The 17,845-nt window shown below is 34.2% G+C and overlaps 2 protein-coding genes across 2 annotated transcripts in view; one reads left to right on the top strand and one right to left on the bottom strand.

Annotated features, from left to right (window-relative positions):
* Positions 1 to 4,963: 4,963 nt before the first annotated feature.
* Positions 4,964 to 8,246, bottom strand: LOC117325806 (mitochondrial import inner membrane translocase subunit Tim29-like). The gene is made up of 2 exons (XM_033882286.1): positions 8,117 to 8,246; positions 4,964 to 5,476 (listed from the first exon to the last, which is right to left on the bottom strand). The coding sequence occupies exons 1-2, from the start codon at positions 8,199 to 8,201 to the stop codon at positions 4,989 to 4,991; spliced, it is 573 nt and encodes a 190-aa protein (XP_033738177.1). The 5' UTR covers positions 8,202 to 8,246; the 3' UTR covers positions 4,964 to 4,988.
* A 2,846-nt stretch (positions 8,247 to 11,092) lies between these two features.
* The window catches only part of LOC117325805 (mediator of DNA damage checkpoint protein 1-like), a 33,657-nt gene continuing 26,904 nt past the window's right edge, over positions 11,093 to 17,845 (top strand). Inside the window, exons 1-10 of the mRNA XM_033882285.1 lie at positions 11,093 to 11,132; positions 12,034 to 12,100; positions 12,334 to 12,432; positions 12,716 to 12,779; positions 13,987 to 14,042; positions 14,648 to 14,740; positions 15,218 to 15,310; positions 15,974 to 16,132; positions 16,660 to 16,711; positions 16,894 to 16,974. Of these exons, the coding sequence (XP_033738176.1) occupies positions 12,343 to 12,432; positions 12,716 to 12,779; positions 13,987 to 14,042; positions 14,648 to 14,740; positions 15,218 to 15,310; positions 15,974 to 16,132; positions 16,660 to 16,711; positions 16,894 to 16,974 (688 nt within the window). The 5' untranslated portion in view covers positions 11,093 to 11,132; positions 12,034 to 12,100; positions 12,334 to 12,342. The remainder of the gene's footprint in view (positions 11,133 to 12,033; positions 12,101 to 12,333; positions 12,433 to 12,715; positions 12,780 to 13,986; positions 14,043 to 14,647; positions 14,741 to 15,217; positions 15,311 to 15,973; positions 16,133 to 16,659; positions 16,712 to 16,893; positions 16,975 to 17,845) is intronic.

Raw genomic sequence — 17,845 nt, 5'->3', positions numbered from 1 at the left:
GATCTTTCTCAAATTTCATATGTAGGTTCCCCTTGGTGCCTAGTTATGCATATTGCATTTTGAGACAAATCGGAAAACAACATGGCCGACAGGCAGCTATCTTGGATTTTGACAATTGAAGTTTGTTATCGCTATTTCTCATAAAGTAATGAAGGGATCTTTCTCAAATTTTATATGTAGGTTCCTCTTGGTGCCTAGTTATGCAAATTGCATTTTGAGACCAATCAGAAAACAACATGGCCGACAGGCAGCCATCTTGGATTTTGACAATTGAAGTTTGTTATCGCTATTTCTCAGAAAGTACTGAAGGGATCTCTCTCAAATTTCATATGTAGGTTCCCCTTGGTGCCTAGTTATGCATATTGCATGTTGAGACTAATCGTAAAACAACATGGCCGACAGGCAGCCATCTTGGATTTTGACAATTGAATATTGTTATCGCTATTTCTCATAAAGTAATGAAGGGATCTTTCTCAAATTTCATACGTAGGTTCCTCTTGGTGCCTAGTTATGCATATTGCATTTTGAGACCAATCAGAATAAACATGGCCAACAGGCAGCCATCTTCGATTTTGACAATTGAAGTTTGTTATCGCTATTTCTCAGAAAGTACTGAAGGGATCGCTCTCAAATTTCATACGTAGGTTCCACTTGGTGCCTAGTTATGCATATTGCATTTTGAGACCAATCGGAAAACAACATGGCCGACAGGCAGCCATCTTGGATTTTGACAATTGAAGTTTGTTATCGCTATTTCTCAGAAAGCACTCAAGGGATCTTTCTCAAATTTCATATGTAGGTTCCCCTTGGTGCCTAGTTATGCATATTGCATTTTGAGACCAATCGGAAAACAACATGGCCGACAGGCAGCCATCTTGGATTTTGACAATTGAAGTTTGTTATCGCTATTTCTCAGAAAGTACTGAAGGGATCTTTTCTCAAATTTCATATGTAGGTTCCACTTGGTGCCTAGTTATGCATATTGCATTTTGAGACCAATCGGAAAACAACATGGCCGACAGGCAGCCATCTTGGATTTTGACAATTGAAGTTTGTTATCGCTATTTCTCAGAAAGTACTGAAGGGATCTTTCTCAAATTTCATATGTAGGTTCCCCTTGGTGCCTAGTTATGCATATTGCATTTTGAGACCAATCGGAAAACAACATGGCCGACAGGCAGCCATCTTGGATTTTGACAATTGAAGTTTGTTATCGCTATTTCTCATAAAGTAATGAAGGGATCTTTCTCAAATTTCATATGTAGGTTCCCCTTGGTGCCTAGTTATGCATATTGCATTTTGAGACAAATCGGAAAACAACATGGCCGACAGGCAGCCATCTTGGATTTTGACAATTGAAGTTTGTTATCGCTATTTCTCATAAAGTAATGAAGGGATCTTTCTCAAATTTTATATGTAGGTTCCTCTTGGTGCCTAGTTATGCAAATTGCATTTTGAGACCAATCAGAAAACAACATGGCCGACAGGCAGCCATCTTGGATTTTGACAATTGAAGTTTGTTATCGCTATTTCTCAGAAAGTACTGAAGGGATCTCTCTCAAATTTCATATGTAGGTTCCACTTGGTGCTTAGTTATGCATATTGCATTTTTAGACCAATCAGAAAACAACATGGCCGACAGGCAGCCATCTTGGATTTTGACAATTGAAGTTTGTTATCGCTATTTCTCAGAAAGCACTCAAGGGATCTTTCTCAAATTTCATATGTAGGTTCCCCTTGGTGCCTAGTTATGCATATTGCATTTTGAGACCAATCGGAAAACAACATGGCCGACAGGCAGCCATCTTGTATTTTGACAATTGAAGTTTGTTATCGCTATTTCTCAGAAAGTGATGAAGGGATCTTTCTCAAATTTCATACGTAGGTTCCTCTTGTTGCCTAGTTATGCATATTGCATTTTGAGACCAATCGGAAAACAACCTGGCTGACAGGCAGCCATCTTGGATTTTGACAATTGAAGTTTGTTATCGCTATTTCTCAGAAAGTAATGAAGGGATCTTTCTCAAATTTCATACATACGTTCCCCTCAGTGCCTTGTTATGCATATTGCATTTTGAGACCAATCAGAAAACAACATGGCTGACAGGTAGCCATCTTGGATATTGACAATTGAAGTTTCTTATCGCTATTTCTCATAAAGTACTGAAGGGATCTTTCTCAAATTTCATATGTAGGTTCCCCTTGGTGCCTAGTTATGCATATTGCATTTTGAATCTAATCAGAAAACAACATGGCCGACAGGCAGCCATCTTGGATTTTGACAATTGAAGTTTGTTATCGCTATTTCTCAGAAAGCACTCAAGGGATCTTTCTCAAATTTCATATGTAGGTTCCCCTCAGTGCCTAGTTTTGCATATTGGGACCAATCCAAAAACAATATGGTCGACAGACAGCCATTATCGCTCAATCTTAAATTTTATATATAGCTTCCCCTTGTTTGAAAAGTACTAGCTATAGAGGGCTGTTTCTGAATTTACACAGATTAGTAAGACTTAGAAGAAGGGAAAAGTAGAGAAAAGATCAATATGACATGGAACCTATGAAGATCATTCAATGGTGGGCGCCAAGATCCCTCTGGGATCTCTTGTATAAACAAGGAGTGGTATAGTATTTCTACTAAATTATATATTTATATCTAATCATCCACAAAAACAGCAGATGTTTATACAACTCAAACATTTCATGTTATATAGTGTTACAAGATATACCTGGTAATCCTCACAATATGACTATACACTTTACATGTACATTTGACCTTAGGTGACATGAAAATGACACCGACTAATTTCAATAATGGTACATTACTGTGAGTGATGACAGCAATCTTCAAATTCAATTTGAATTTCAATAGATTAGAATCTGGAAATTTTTTTCAGAACCTCAGGAACAGAAATACTTTAGAATTATATTCTGATATATACCGTATAGCGGGAAATTTTAGCGGGGCTTTAATTTGGTGATTTGGTGGGTCCGTATATAGATCGCCAAAATTTAATTTGAACACCGCCAATTAAAAAGACGCCAAAATTTCCATTTTTTCCAATAGTTTCTGTACCGACCGTCATTTACCTCAGAGAGTAACGAGTGATGCATAACGTTGGTTGTTGCCTGGCAAATGTCGGCTAAAATGCAGATAGGTACATACGAAAAGCTAGTGAACAACTAACTACTCACGATACATGTACAGTATATCAATACAAGTATGACATATACCGCATTATAACTAGTTTTTGTGAAAACAGAGCCATCTACCCATACCATTCAATGAACTGATGTTAACACTTTACCTGTATATTCATTGTTAAATTTACCTGTACGTATACACATCATGCAATAGATGACCGCGTCAATATCATACGGTTGATTAAATTCTCTTTGTCTGTTGCTTCAACTTGCTTGTACACATACTCATATAAACACTAATTTAACAAATCTAGATGTATGTGTTCGTCTAAAGATTTTTGGTAATAGTTTCTGGTTTCTAGACAGAGGATCGATAATACACAACACACAACAACATGGATAGGATGTATGGACATAACATATATGCTCAACGCCAAATTAAAATCTTTGATTTAAGAGAAATCGCTAAATTTTAACCCGCCAAAATTTAACTTTCTGTTTTCATGACCAAATTGCCAAATTTTATGACAGCTAAAATTTCCTGCTATACGGTATATTAATATAACATATAGAAGAACAAGCACTTCGAAGGGTCACCTAGTTCAACATTTGTTAATTATTTATTTGTTGTAAGAAGGGAGATAACTCTCACTAGCTTTCACATTTGTATTTGTGATTATGAAATAACATGAGATTTGACTTGCATTGAAATAACATTTTTCAAACAAAAGTTTATCAATATTTGGCCCAAAAAATCATCTTCTCTCACTGAAGACAATTACATCCCTCCATATTCACTTTCAGGCCAAACAAACAATGTATATGATTATTGTGTTCTTAGCTTGAATTAACAATTTTTGACCATTACATTGTAAGACACCAAACCAAATGATGTGCGATTGATCAACTTTGAAGCAGATGCAGTACTGTTCTTGTTGACCAGATATGTATACGTGATCGACTATTCCCTATTCCTCAATCACTGGGAGGTATCCAAGCAAGGGGTATGAGGAAGCCATCAAAACAAAATTTTATTGTGATGCACTGTGTGTACAAATTACAAAACTCTTTTCCTTGAGAATACTTCCTGTCTCAGAAGAATAATAATACCAATCATGCTAGGTATTGCTGAAGCAATATTTGTCCCCTATCATCGCCCGCTAAAAATAGTGACAGCGACCTTGACCAAAAAACCCTGAAACTCCCAACCTTGATCTGTAGCTACTCATACTGAAGTAATATACCAACTTTCACCAACATACCTTGAAGCATGGCTGAAAAAATTGCAGAAAACTGAGTGGACGGATTGACAGATGGATGGGAGGAAACCAATAGTCCCCTTGGTTTCACTGGTAGGGAACTAATAAGATTATCAAGACAGTGGCCTTGCGATCATCGATATCTTGAATGATTGATAATTGACCATCTAGACAGGTTTGTGGACCATAAGGTTATTTAGTTCTGTTTGAGAGATGTAGTGATAACTTTTCAAGATGGTGGTCATGGCAGTCATCTTGAATGACAAATAGGTCAAATATTGACCATGCCCTACTCACTAGTGGAGGGCCTGTTTTTGCATCATCTACATTGTATTAAAGTAGCTATTGTGAGATACAGACAGACAACTCGCCACTTAAATGATAACTATAGCTCCTCTAATCTTGGATCAGTAGATATAACTACAAGGTAGCTATACAACAATTAGGATAAATTTGAAAGTCAAACAAATGGCCTGTCAGGAGACAGAAAACATTTTTATGTTGTTGGACTAAATACCAAACTTTTTCTATTCAATGATACAAATGACCAAAACAAAATATGCTAATATTCATTTTTTAATTAACTTAGTTTTCCCATTCAGAAGGATTCACATCATAGTCTTTCATGGCCTTTTCTAAATTAATCCAGTGTCCAAATACGCACACATCCACAATACTTTTGTGGAATTCTTTCCAGTGGGGTTTGTTTTGTTTACACTTTGAAGCAAATAGATCCACCTGTGTTGAAGCTACGTCTATCCTTGCTAGGGAAAACAGGTATAAGTTATGAAATTTTAGTTTAGAGTTTTTATGTGCCACAAACATTTTACGAAGATAATTTAGTGACTCCGGATTTTTTATTGGATCTCCAACGATACCAATATCATTGTGTTGTTCCACTAACTGTGCTTCATAGTCCTCTTTTGATGGTGAAGGGTTAGTCGCTATGAGGGCCCCACTTGTCCCCAAAAGTGACAGCCACATAGATGACTTCAGGCGATGGTCTCTCATATACTGGATTGTGTCTGTATACACCATGTGGTAGTCCCTCAGGATGACGTGGACATAATTGGCTACAATATAAGATATTATGTTATTTAAAATCCATTTTGGTATTAAATGTACAATAATTGAATTTAGGCTTAAGGTTTATAGTCAAATATTACATCTTACAACACACATGCCTTCTTAACCACTTTTAATTCACAAAGGTGGAGTGAATTTACAGCCTCGAGTCAGACAGATTACACAGCTGGCATAACTTCTGTAAAAAGTATTGAAATGAAATATAGTGACAACTACATTAGTGACATCAGATAATGATATTAATCTACCCACAAAGTTTAAACAAAATTTCCTGAATAATGACTGAATGCATGTATTGGTGTTCAGATGGATAATCTCTTAGAATGAATTTCACAAAGGGAGATAACCTCAAGAACTGTTGGAGAACAGCCTAGCTTGCTTACTGATGTTATGTTTTCTCATAAAATGATTAAAAAACTGAGATTACTACGCATTAAAAAAAATTTAATAACTTTCAATTAACCCCTTTCCTGGTCCCATAAATCTGAATTTATTGTTCATATGCTCCATATCAAGGTACATGTTTTAAACCTTATAATTCAGGTCAACATTCTTTTAACTGTGCCAGTGATCCAATATGGGTAGAGATAGTTGTCCAAACAGTTATGTGAACCTCATTTAGGCCTCTAGAATTCCTAAGCTGGGCCTACTACATCTTTACTTGATGAACTGCAGAAGTGAAATAGTATTACAATATACACTAGTGATGCTCCGCTTTAAAAAGGTAATCAAATTTAATGATTAATCATTTTATCTTGGATTATGACTAATTGATCATAAATTTCTGTGATTAATCATGTTTTTACTATAAGATGAGTTGTTGACATTTACAACAGAATTGAAAAATGAATAAATGAAGAAAATCACTGGAAAGTCTACATTGAAAGCCACTAAAACAACATTTTAACCATAGTAGCAAGATGCCTGAAACATATCCATTTTGTTCTTTTATTGGGTGAATGGTTTTGTAGATACTTTGTATTTCCCTTTCTGTTCATAATCAATCAAATAATTATCATTGATCATTTAAGAAATTATGATGACTGATCATGAGTTTTAAAGTGATTTCCAAGACCAACCTGCTTTTTACACAGAGTAAAAACACTTAACCTTTTTGAGGCTAATTTTAAAATATGAAATATATCTTAGCACATTTCCAAAATTCCATATATATCAAAAGCTTTATGACAGCAGTGAATAAACACTTGCTGAAAAATTAGAAGACCTGTTCAAATACTTCACTGATACATAAAGCCAACTTAACCAATTTTATTGTCTACTGAAGGGAATCGGTCCCATTTTTTCCATATATCATATGAAAAAAAAAAATTGTTCAGCTGTATAACAATCAAAAGGTTTGTTTTTTGACTGTGGCAACCAATACATCTTGAAAAAAACATTAAGATACAGAACAATATAAGACCTATGCTTGCTCTAAGAATTTTAAACATTTAACCAGCTAAAGAGATCCCTTTTGCACTCCTGAAAATGTGCTTCAACATATTGATAATGTTTCATAGAAATGCTTTAACTACATGATAATCTAAAGTTTGTTGACTGTTCTGTTCCAGTACTGCTTGTGTGAAACTTGTTATGAGACTTGTGACTAATAATCTGTTTCCTGACTGGTGATTCAGTTAGACATCAGGAAGAAAACATTATCCCCCTTAATCTTCAAACATTTTAGACCAAAATTCCAAATGGTCCCCTAATTGCTAAAAACTACATCAAGAAAGTGGTTAGACAGGTAACTACAGTAATCCTATAACTTATAAATTTATCACCTGATCAACTACATACCTATGCTGTTCTGTTTATTGTGGTCCAATGTGTCCAAATGTCCAAACATTTGGACCAGAGTTGTTTGTTTGGCAAATAGGGACAAACCTGGTGATTTTATGTTTTCAGAAGAGTCATTTACAGACAAAGACTTTCAAGGCATGCATTAGTATCTGCAGGTTGATAATAAGACATATACCTGAAATATTACATTTGCCAAAGAGAAACCTGTTTGTCAGCATAAAAAGGCCACAAATGGCCACCATACGCTTGGGTATACATTTTGTATACAGGAACAAATGGCACAAATTTCCATCCAACGATACACGACAATGTACATTTATACAGATTATGGACAGTGTGTTGGTAATTTGTGCTAATATCCTGTGTATGAAATTGAAGCATATCCCTTTCAATATATAGCTTATAGGGGAGTTGGGTTATGTAACTTGTATGATTCGTATCCCTGTGGTGTGCTGTGCTATAATTTCCTAAATTTTACCACAGACCTGGGAGCTCCTGCGATTTGACCTTCATCATGACCACCAGCAAGATATCTTCATCATTATCTTGCTAACAATTTTAAACCGTCGTGACAGTGCCACAAACGACAATTTTGTTTAGATTATGACACATACTTATAAATTAGATACCACCAAATTAATGATAATTGATTTGTACATAAAATATCCCCAAATAGAATTGTCAATCAATACCCTACTGAGTACTGTAACAGATTTCATCATTTATTTACAAATGTACATATTTTTTTTGCGTTTACATATTATTGTAGCTTGGAATGATCATCAATACTTCAACGTGTATCATTATTGTACATAACTCCTTACCCATTTTCTCTATCTTTCCGCCTTTCCATTTTTCGGGAAGCCTTGGTTTTATTCTAGAAACAAGTTTTACCCTGGTGGCAGCCATGCTTGTGTTGTCTGCTTTTCTTCCTGGTCACTAAAATGTTTATAAGGCGATACTAAATTAGGCTTACAAAATAGAATATTTTCCGGCAATTAGCTGCTGTTGAACTGCTAAATATTTCATTCAAAATATTTTATTCAATCAAACATTTGAATTAATTTACATACAATATTTCGTAATAGAGATATGATTTAGATATCAAAATGGATTGGACAAGGAAAAATGGATTGGACAACAGGGTAAGCCTATACAGGTCCTTTCCGTACTTCCGTTATCATAAATGGTGGTAGAGAATTTGTGTATCCCGAGCCGAGCCCGAGCCGAAGACCCGAGCCCGAGCTTTGGATATTTCCGTTTTTCTCCTTCATTACTGAATGGATTAAAGTTATTTTTTCTACAAAGATTTGATTTCAGGTTTTAAATCAATCCGTGTAAGTGGATTTTCTTAAAATGTATTTTAACGTCCTAAATCGACGATTTTCATTTTTCAGGGGAGAATTTGTGTAGCCCGCAATCAAGCGTGACTATTCATGTTTTTTGCTAATTATTTCCGATACATGCTATTATTGAGAAATATTACTAGATACAAACAACAAGTAAATATAGCTGATTCTAAAAATATAAATGTCAACATATATCTAATGTGACTTGATGTCAAATTTTGACATTTTTGTAACCGCGCCGACGATCAATGAACTCGCCGTGTTTACCGAGCTTTCACCGAGCCCGTGCTAAGGGCAGATAACTCTACCGATCCCGAGCTTTGTGACTGTACATTAGTAAAGCCTTTAGTGATATATGTGAGTAAGTTAACTAAGTTAGGTGATTCTGTACTATGTTCAGCGCCAAGCACAACAATAGTTTCTCCAGTGAAATCTGATCAAATCTCTCCCCTCCATGATATTTCAGACATCGGTACTCCTAAAAAGCCCAAACCTAGGTCTAGATTATCTTTAACAAATAGGAGATTATCAAATATAATGGAAGATGATAGACCGTCAATTTGTAAGCCAGTAGAAACAAAACGTATTTGGATGGATAACGATAAGAGTACAATAAGTTTTAAAGAAAAAGATGATATTTTAAAGGATAGAAAATTATGCGGAAATACTATGTGTTATGTTCAGGACATTTTAAAGAAACAATTTCCTAATATAAACGGTATGCAAGATACAGGCTACGCTCCAGTTTTGAGAAACGGTAAGTGGGATTATGCTTTACGAATGAAACCGACGACAGCATCAGCAGCACAAATCCATCATACAGGTGAGGACCATTGGGTAGTACAATGTATCAGTACAGGAGGTAAGTGGTAACGAAGTTTATATTCTTGATAGTTTGATAGGTATAACTAAGCAGAAAGATCATTTGTCAGCGTCCTTAGAAATGCAGGTAAGTTCATCATACGGGGAAAATAGGAAAATCTTAAAAACAATTTTACCTAGCATACAACAGCAAACAAATGGGGTTGACTGTGGGGTTTTTGCCATCGCTAATTTAGTAGAGTTTTGTTTTAATGGGTTTAAAGGTAGTGAAGAAATAGAATTCGACATAGATTATATGAGACAGCATCTAGTAAATTGTATTTCAAATGGTAGGTTTTCTAAATTTCCAAAGAAAAAACTTAGTAAATACAGAAAAAAGAAAGTTTCTCAAGCCTTAACTTATGATATTTTTATCGATTGTGAGTCAGATGGATGTCATATTTCTAATGTTTTTGATGATATGGTAAGTTGTGACGCTGGTTGCGATAGGTGGTTTCACAATAGATGTGTTTGTGATCAGTCAGATTTTCATCTTTCAAGAGACAGTTTCGTTTGGCATTGTACTAAATGTTCGAAATTCAAACTAGAATACAATAGGAAAATAGTACTGTAGTTGTATTAAAATCATGCATTGATGAAAATATTTTTTTACTAAAAGAAATAGCTTTAGTAACAGATAAAAAGTAAACGAGTGAATTGGTTTATAACACAAATGAAAACTTTATTTTCTACGTAAAAAAATACAAAAGTACATATGGTGATAAAAATATTTTAATGTGATAAACAATAATGAAAAGATGGGTAAATATATATAAAATCATTAAAATAAAATGATATGGGCTCTTTGTAGAACTGCGTCCTCGTCGCAGAGCCCGGAAACATTCTTATACCAGAATGGCTAAAAGTTCTACAAAGCTCGGGATCGGTAGAGTTATCTGCCCTTAGCACGGGCTCGGTGAAAGCTCGGTAAACACGGCGAGTTCATTGATCGTCGGCGCGGTTACAAAAATGTCAAAATTTGACATCAAGTCACATTAGATATATGTTGAAATTTATATTTTAAGAATCAGCTATATTTACTTGTTGTTTGTATCTAGTAATATTTCTCAATAATAGCATGTATCGGAAATAATTAGCAAAAAACATGAATAGTCACGCTTGATTGCGGGCTACACAATTTCTCCCCCTAAAAAATGAAAATCGTCGATTAAGGACGTTAAAATACATTTTAAGAAAATCCACTTACACGGATTGATTTAAAACCTGAAATGAAATCTTTGTAGAAAAAATAACTTTAATCCATTCAGTAATGAAGGAGAAAAACGGAAATATCCAAAGCTCGGGCTCGGGTCTTCGGCTCGGGCTCGGCTCGGGATACACAAATTCTCTACCACCATCATAAATATACTAAATCTTAGTGATAATCTAATACATACTAAATATTTCAGCAAGGCTTTTGATAACATATAAATTAATCATTTTCGCTTTTAATAATTTTTGTTTTGTGTTCTTATCGCCTTAAAATAATAGTCCAATAATAAAGAAGTTAGTTTATCTATTGTTGTGCATTCGGAATATGTCAACCCGACACTGCTTTATGAAATAGACATTACGCTATTCATGTGCGCATGCGTGATGAAAGTGCGCGAACAGCAGAAAATCACAGAAGGTAAACATCGGTGTTGTGCTTGATCATATAAACATCGTTTTCGGTTTAATGCTGGTAAAGAATCAAAATCCATTCGTCTGTATGCCATTTTATTCACTTTATTGCAAACCGTATTCTTTGGGGGCACGGAAGTGGCGTATTATACCGAAGTCGGGGGAATCTACTGTACTCTACTGCAGTACAGACACTACAGAAGGCCCAGTGATTGATACGAACTTTTTTTCATGTAAAGCTCATACTTCAGTATGATATACTTCCTGATGTCATTAGGTTATAGTGTAAATTATCAAAATGGGAACTTTTTTTATGTCGTTTTAAACCAAACCAACTGTTGACATGATTGATGTTGTTTACAAGACATCTTATAATTACATAGCTGCATATAACTTGTGATTAGAGGAAAATGGGTAATTATCAGAAAAGTGCAAACAAAAACACCATTCATGCAAACAAAAACACCATTCATGCATCCCTTGTTAACATTCAGAATAAGCCAAAGCTTGTTTTACTCGATCAGCATTGTGTCCAGCTTCATGGATCAATAGAGTATCCATAGAGAGACATGGTGCGGATTTACTGTTTTCCTTTTGTCAGGCCTAGCATCTTGCAAGATATACTTGGATGCATGGCATCAATTTCTTTTATATATACATTAAGTACTAGCAAAACAGTTGCTTGTACAAAACTTGCAATCAAGCCATCAGATTTTTCAGTCAATAAGAGGTGGAGATGAAGCTGAGACTTATTTAAGGAGTGCACTGATCACTTCAGTTTTATGCAAGCAAACTATCAAAAAATCTTCATTGAAACTGATGCCAGTCTGCCTTTAATATAGTTTTGTTTTGATAAGAAATTATGGCGATGACGAATTGCAAGTTTGCTTTCATTATTTTCTCACCAGTTGATTGTTCCTACAGAGAATCATTGTCTGATGGTCAAGCATGTCTACAAATTATTAGGATAGCCAGGCAAGTTACATATTAAAACGATTTTGGTTGGTTAATATATTATAATTAATTACAATGTAGTAACATTTCTCTACAGCTAGGTCATTATCACATGGAAAAAAATTAAAATGATGTTTTTTTTCTCTTTATTCATATAAATAACTCTTAACACTACTGTATTTGGATTATCCACTTGTTCAAAATCTTACACTGTAATGAATGTTTTAAACTATATGGATTATACCTTATTCCAGGAGACAAATATGGATTTGGAACAAACACAAGCGCTAGACTTTGATGGAGATTTTGATGATGAAGATGAAACTGATGATGAAGAAGCAGTAAAAAAACCAGTAAAATATCTTGTTACCATTAATGATGTGTATATATAAGTTCAAAGCATCTATAATAACTTATTGTTTGTGAGATTTGGGTCTAATAGCATCAAACTTAAGTGTAAAAAATGTTGTTACAATTATTTGACTTGGGTTTTTCTTATATTAATGTTTTGTATATATTTAGCAATTGGTGAATTATACATGATATAGTCAAACCTAATATATAATGATTGTTCACAAAATATCAATTGATTACATTACTGTTGGTGTATAACTTTCCTTTTTATCTCTCTTTAAGGTAGCTCACTTGAAAGTGAAAGGCCAAAAGGAATTTCAAGAAAAAGTGTTTGAAATCTATGAAGGTAAAAAATGAATGCATACCGGGTAATCAGAAAGCATGACTGGTGAAATTTTCTCGTTGGGCTATTTAGGTTAAATTTATACCCAATAGGAGGACCCAGGTTTGCCGACAGGAATCAGCAGAAAAGATTTGATTTAAGTAAAACAGTATCATAAACCACATTTTACCTCCAGAACCCACCATGTGTAGACATTTTTCATACTCCTCACAATGAAAAGTTGTAGGCATGGATGTAGGCCCAATTTTCCAACAAACATCAGATGTCATGAGGCCAAAAGTCAGATGCATGATAGTACTAGGCTCTTAGTGAAACAGACCTTACAGTACTAGCTTCTATGTGAAACAGACCTTGTTTAATTCGGACAACTGGTGTAATTTATAGCCTTTACCATTTTTGTAACTTTCACAGGGAAATATCCATGAAAACCCAATGTTTGACTTTTGTATTGCATAAAATTGTAGGCAACACTAAGCATTACAGTTTTTTTCAGATCAATATTTTTTCTCTTTATTTGCTATCAGACCAAGTTATGATAGGTATATGTTTAATCAAGTTATCTGTAAAAAGGAAAAAAGCCAATCATTTGCATATCACTAAATGACTTTTTTTAATGCTAAATCAGTTCGTCTCTGGAATTAAGTGATGGATATTACTCATATTTTATCAGTAGCACCGTTAGGTGGCTGGGATTCAAATTTATACAAATGATGGGGCTGGCCTCCCAGGCGTAGAGTCAGCTGGGATTCAAATTTATACAAATGATGCTGGCCTCCCAGGTGTCGGAGGGGTAGGGCCAAAAGGGGTTAATTTGACAATATTAATACAGACCTGCCAACTACTACTATTTTATAGTAATCTTTACTATTTTGTGGTGGTCGTTACTCTTTTTTCTCTCGAAATAGTAGCAAATTACTCTTTTTGATGCAATAGATTTGGCAAGAATTGTTAAGAATTACTCTTTTTTTTGCTCAAAAATGGGCCAAATTACTATTTTTGAATTTGAAAGGTTGGCAGGTCTGTTAATATTCACGACTTCTTCTGTGGAACTAAGCAAGTATGACTTTAATATTTTAGTGGTAACATTCCTAGATGGATGGAATTCAGATTTACACAAATGATGGAGCTGACTTATGTCACTATGATTGACTATGATTATGATGATGAAGTAATGTAGAATTGTTGATAAATCAGGATTCTGTTTCTATAGGTGATAATGTGATAGGACGTCATGAGATCACATGCAAGGTCTGGATTCCCCTCAAGGTTGGTTTACATTTCTCTACAACATTTATGTGAGAATACAATTCAGTCAATAGCCATGTTTAAACAAGAGAAGAACTCAGTAATTGTAAGATAAAAACACTTCCTAAATTTTATTAATTTGTTTCCAAACATATCATTTATTTATACATGCATTCTGATTTTCTGTAAATTTGGAGTTTATGTCTTACTGTTATATCCAGACTTTTTTTAAAGATGATTGAAGTCAATTATATCCCTCATACCCAATTTTCATTGAATTCTATCAAACTTTACACAAGTGTTTATTATGACTGCAAAGTGCAAATTCTTTTTTTTTTAATTGGTTACCATGGAAACTAATTGCATCATTCTGATTGGTGAAAAATAAGAAAGATTATTTTAAAAATGTGTTAAAAGTCAGATATTGTCAACTTTCATAAACATCATTTACAACTTTGGGGAAAGATAGCCAAAATCAGTGTTTTTAATAATTAATAATTAATTCATTCATTGATGTTCCAGACCTAGATGTTCAGGGCATAACAACAAATTACATAAATGGCAATCATCAACAAAATATTGAAGTTGGTACACATTGGTAATTGCAAAATAAAAAACTGTTTCAGGCCCTGTCCCGGGAGCATGCATGTATAGAAGTCAAAGGAGACTCGCACTTCATCTATGACAAGGGCAGTAGGAACAAAACCAGAAGAGGCAAGGTGAGCAAGGTTTATCACAGAAACCTACTTCAAGAGTCACAGTGCTCCACAAAAAAGTACAGGGTAACTTAAATGTTGGAGAGACATGGTGCCATATGTAGCAGAAAATTACATAATTATGTAAAATGATAATATCCACAAAATTCTGTCTCCAAATCGCTCTACTTTGCAAACATTTATAGAATTATCTTTTCATTAATATTTTTATGAACTTAACAATTTTAATAGTATGAATAAATTGAAATTATAAGATTTTAAGGAAATAAGATGTGTTTGGTAGTCAATATTCATTTCTAGTAATGAAATATGTTCATGTTACAGTCCTGTTGGAATCATGCCCTTTACTTTTACATTTAATATGGACACAAATTGCCAACATATATTATCAATGTAATAGATGGAATTTAAAGTATTTGGCATGAACACAAGGAAATATAAGTTGTTTGGAATATAAAGGTAGTGGTAATCAATTTACAGGCTGTGCTGAAACCTGACGTGAGGTACGAATTAACAAGTAACACTAGTGTAACATTTGGTGATGTGGAGGCTGTGTACTACATAGGAGAAGAGGTGCGTAAACATTCTGTGTTACAGATATGGACATATTAAACTGCAGTTTCATGACCATTGTTTAAAACATTGTTATACTTTGCAAATAAACTGCAATCATTTATGATGACAGTATGCTGTGCATTGTTTAATGCCATTGCTTTGATCACTTTTTCACTGAGAAATCACACAGTATGCCAAAATATTTTTCATCTATTCCATCCAATTATCAAAATGTCTTAAATTTACTGTAGTGCAAGTTAACTTTCATCAATATAGGTATGTTGTTTTGTTTTGCTCTAAGCATCAAAACATCATAACTTAAAATGAAAAATGGATTGGAAATTTTAAAGGGCAAGAACAGGTGACATACATTCTGTAGTTAACTTAAGTTCATTGTTATTTTGTATCATTGTCATATTTTGTAAATGGCTATGAAATAGAATTTTGTTTTGTTTTGATTAAAGTTTGGTATAAAATTGATACATTCTGTGTAAATACTGAATAGGCTTTAAGGAAGCCAGTGATAACTGTTACCTGGCCTTGATGTCAAATATCAAGCTTAAAAAGTATTCTTTGGAGAACCCTTGCATTACAGTTACATTATTCTATAACCCTGTATTGTCACCAGTACCATGTCGTTTAACATGTATAATTAGGTATTGGATTTCATCTTGTTTGTAGGTCAATGACAATGGATCTGAGACTGGATCTGAGTCGTTTCAGACAGCTCCAGTGGATGATGAGGGTATTGATGGTATCAAGGGAGAGGCTACGGTACTGGTAATGGAGGAGGAGGATTGTGATAGTGATGCCAGTGTAGACCTTCTACAACCAACACAGGTCGGTCTCCACCTTGTTTATATCAATTATCAATAGTCTCTCCCTACATTGATCTGCTAATATTGCAAATCTGCAAGAAGGATTTCCATCTGGAAATGATAACCATGAAGTAGTAACTCATCTTAATAAAGGTTTTATAATTGGCAGTATAAACCTGGGTGGGAACATTTGAAATCATTGTTTATAAAATGTTTGGATGTTTCCAGATGCTCCTATTGCAATATTTAGAAAATACAATATTAAGATTGTTTGATTATTTCCCATTATTATGACATTGTCGATCTCATTATGCCAGCATAGTCTTCACAGACAAAAGGTAGAGGAATGTACAGTGATAATATATTGCGCTGCATCATTCATGGTTCTTGCTGACAAACTGAAGTTTTTTAGCAATGACAATGCATGTTATAGGACCATAACACCGTTGTTAACACATTCATTGATTAACAAACATCAATGTCCTTGGAAAAATAATTTATGATAGTGTTACAATTCTTTGTATACTTATACTCTTTTCACTGCTGCAGGCCTATCATGGGGGAAGAACATTGAACTTGGCACCAGATTCAGATGAAGAAGGTAAAATTAACTAGATATCACAAACTTATTAAAACTTCACTTATTACACTTTTATTATAAAGTTAAAATAGGGAAATAGAATTGAACCATTCCAAGTGTTCATTATCCTTCACCTTTGTCAATAATCAGTCAGTAATATTAATGTTGTGATGATGATGATATGATTAATATTTCACTTACAGATGGCCCCCATCACAAACCTAATGTGACAGTACAGGACACACCTTTTCAACCAAAACGAGCCGGGACTATAGGAAATACAGGTAGGATGTACCAAGCATGTTAGTTCCCTACCAGTGAAACTGGGGTGGGGACACTATAGGGCTGTTTTCGTTTGTGCAGTCCAAACGGTTAGAGAACTTGGACCGATGTTGTTCGTTTATGAAATAAAGACGGACCTGGTGATTTTATATTGTTTTTAGACAAGCCTTGACAAAGACTTCCAAGGCTTGTACTAATATTTGCAGGTCCGTCAAGATATATATTTGAAATATTACATTTAAAAACTGATGAACCGGTTTATCTGCATAAATGAACATGCCCTAGGTTTACTTTCAGGTATGTTAGTGAAAGTTGATATGTAACTTCAGTATGAATAGCTTCAGATCATGTTAAATTTTCAGTGTTTTTGGGTCAAAGTCACTATTACTATTTTTTGCAGGAGCTAGTAGGGGTCATGTTTTGCTTTAGCTATACCCAGCATACTTGTTATAGTTTTTTCTCTATGAGGGGAAAATTGTAAATCCAAAAGATTTTTTGAGAAGAAAGTATAGGAATTGAAAAGAAGAAATTTAGCAAATTTTGGCAATATATGGGACCTTCTAAAATTGTATTGTAACTGTATTTGATATCTAGGAATATTACTAGATTATTACAGAAAATTTGTATGAGGTGATAAATCTATATTGTAATTCAGTGCCAACAAATACTTTTTACATTGTCAGTCCGATGAGTTGAGTTGTGATTAGTTATGGGTTTATTACAGAATGAATTTGGTAATGTTTTCACAATATAAATGGATATGGATATTATTATATTAGATATGGAAATATTTTTAAAAGATAGGTATGGAAACATTTTAATGGAAAAGGTTTGTTTTAAAGAATAAATATAACAAAGTAATGCAGTAATGAA

The sequence above is a fragment of the Pecten maximus genome, chromosome 4, assembly GCF_902652985.1.
Source record: "Pecten maximus chromosome 4, xPecMax1.1, whole genome shotgun sequence".
Taxonomy (NCBI): Eukaryota; Metazoa; Mollusca; class Bivalvia; order Pectinida; family Pectinidae; genus Pecten; species Pecten maximus.
This window is presented reverse-complemented; position numbering and strand designations above follow the sequence as displayed.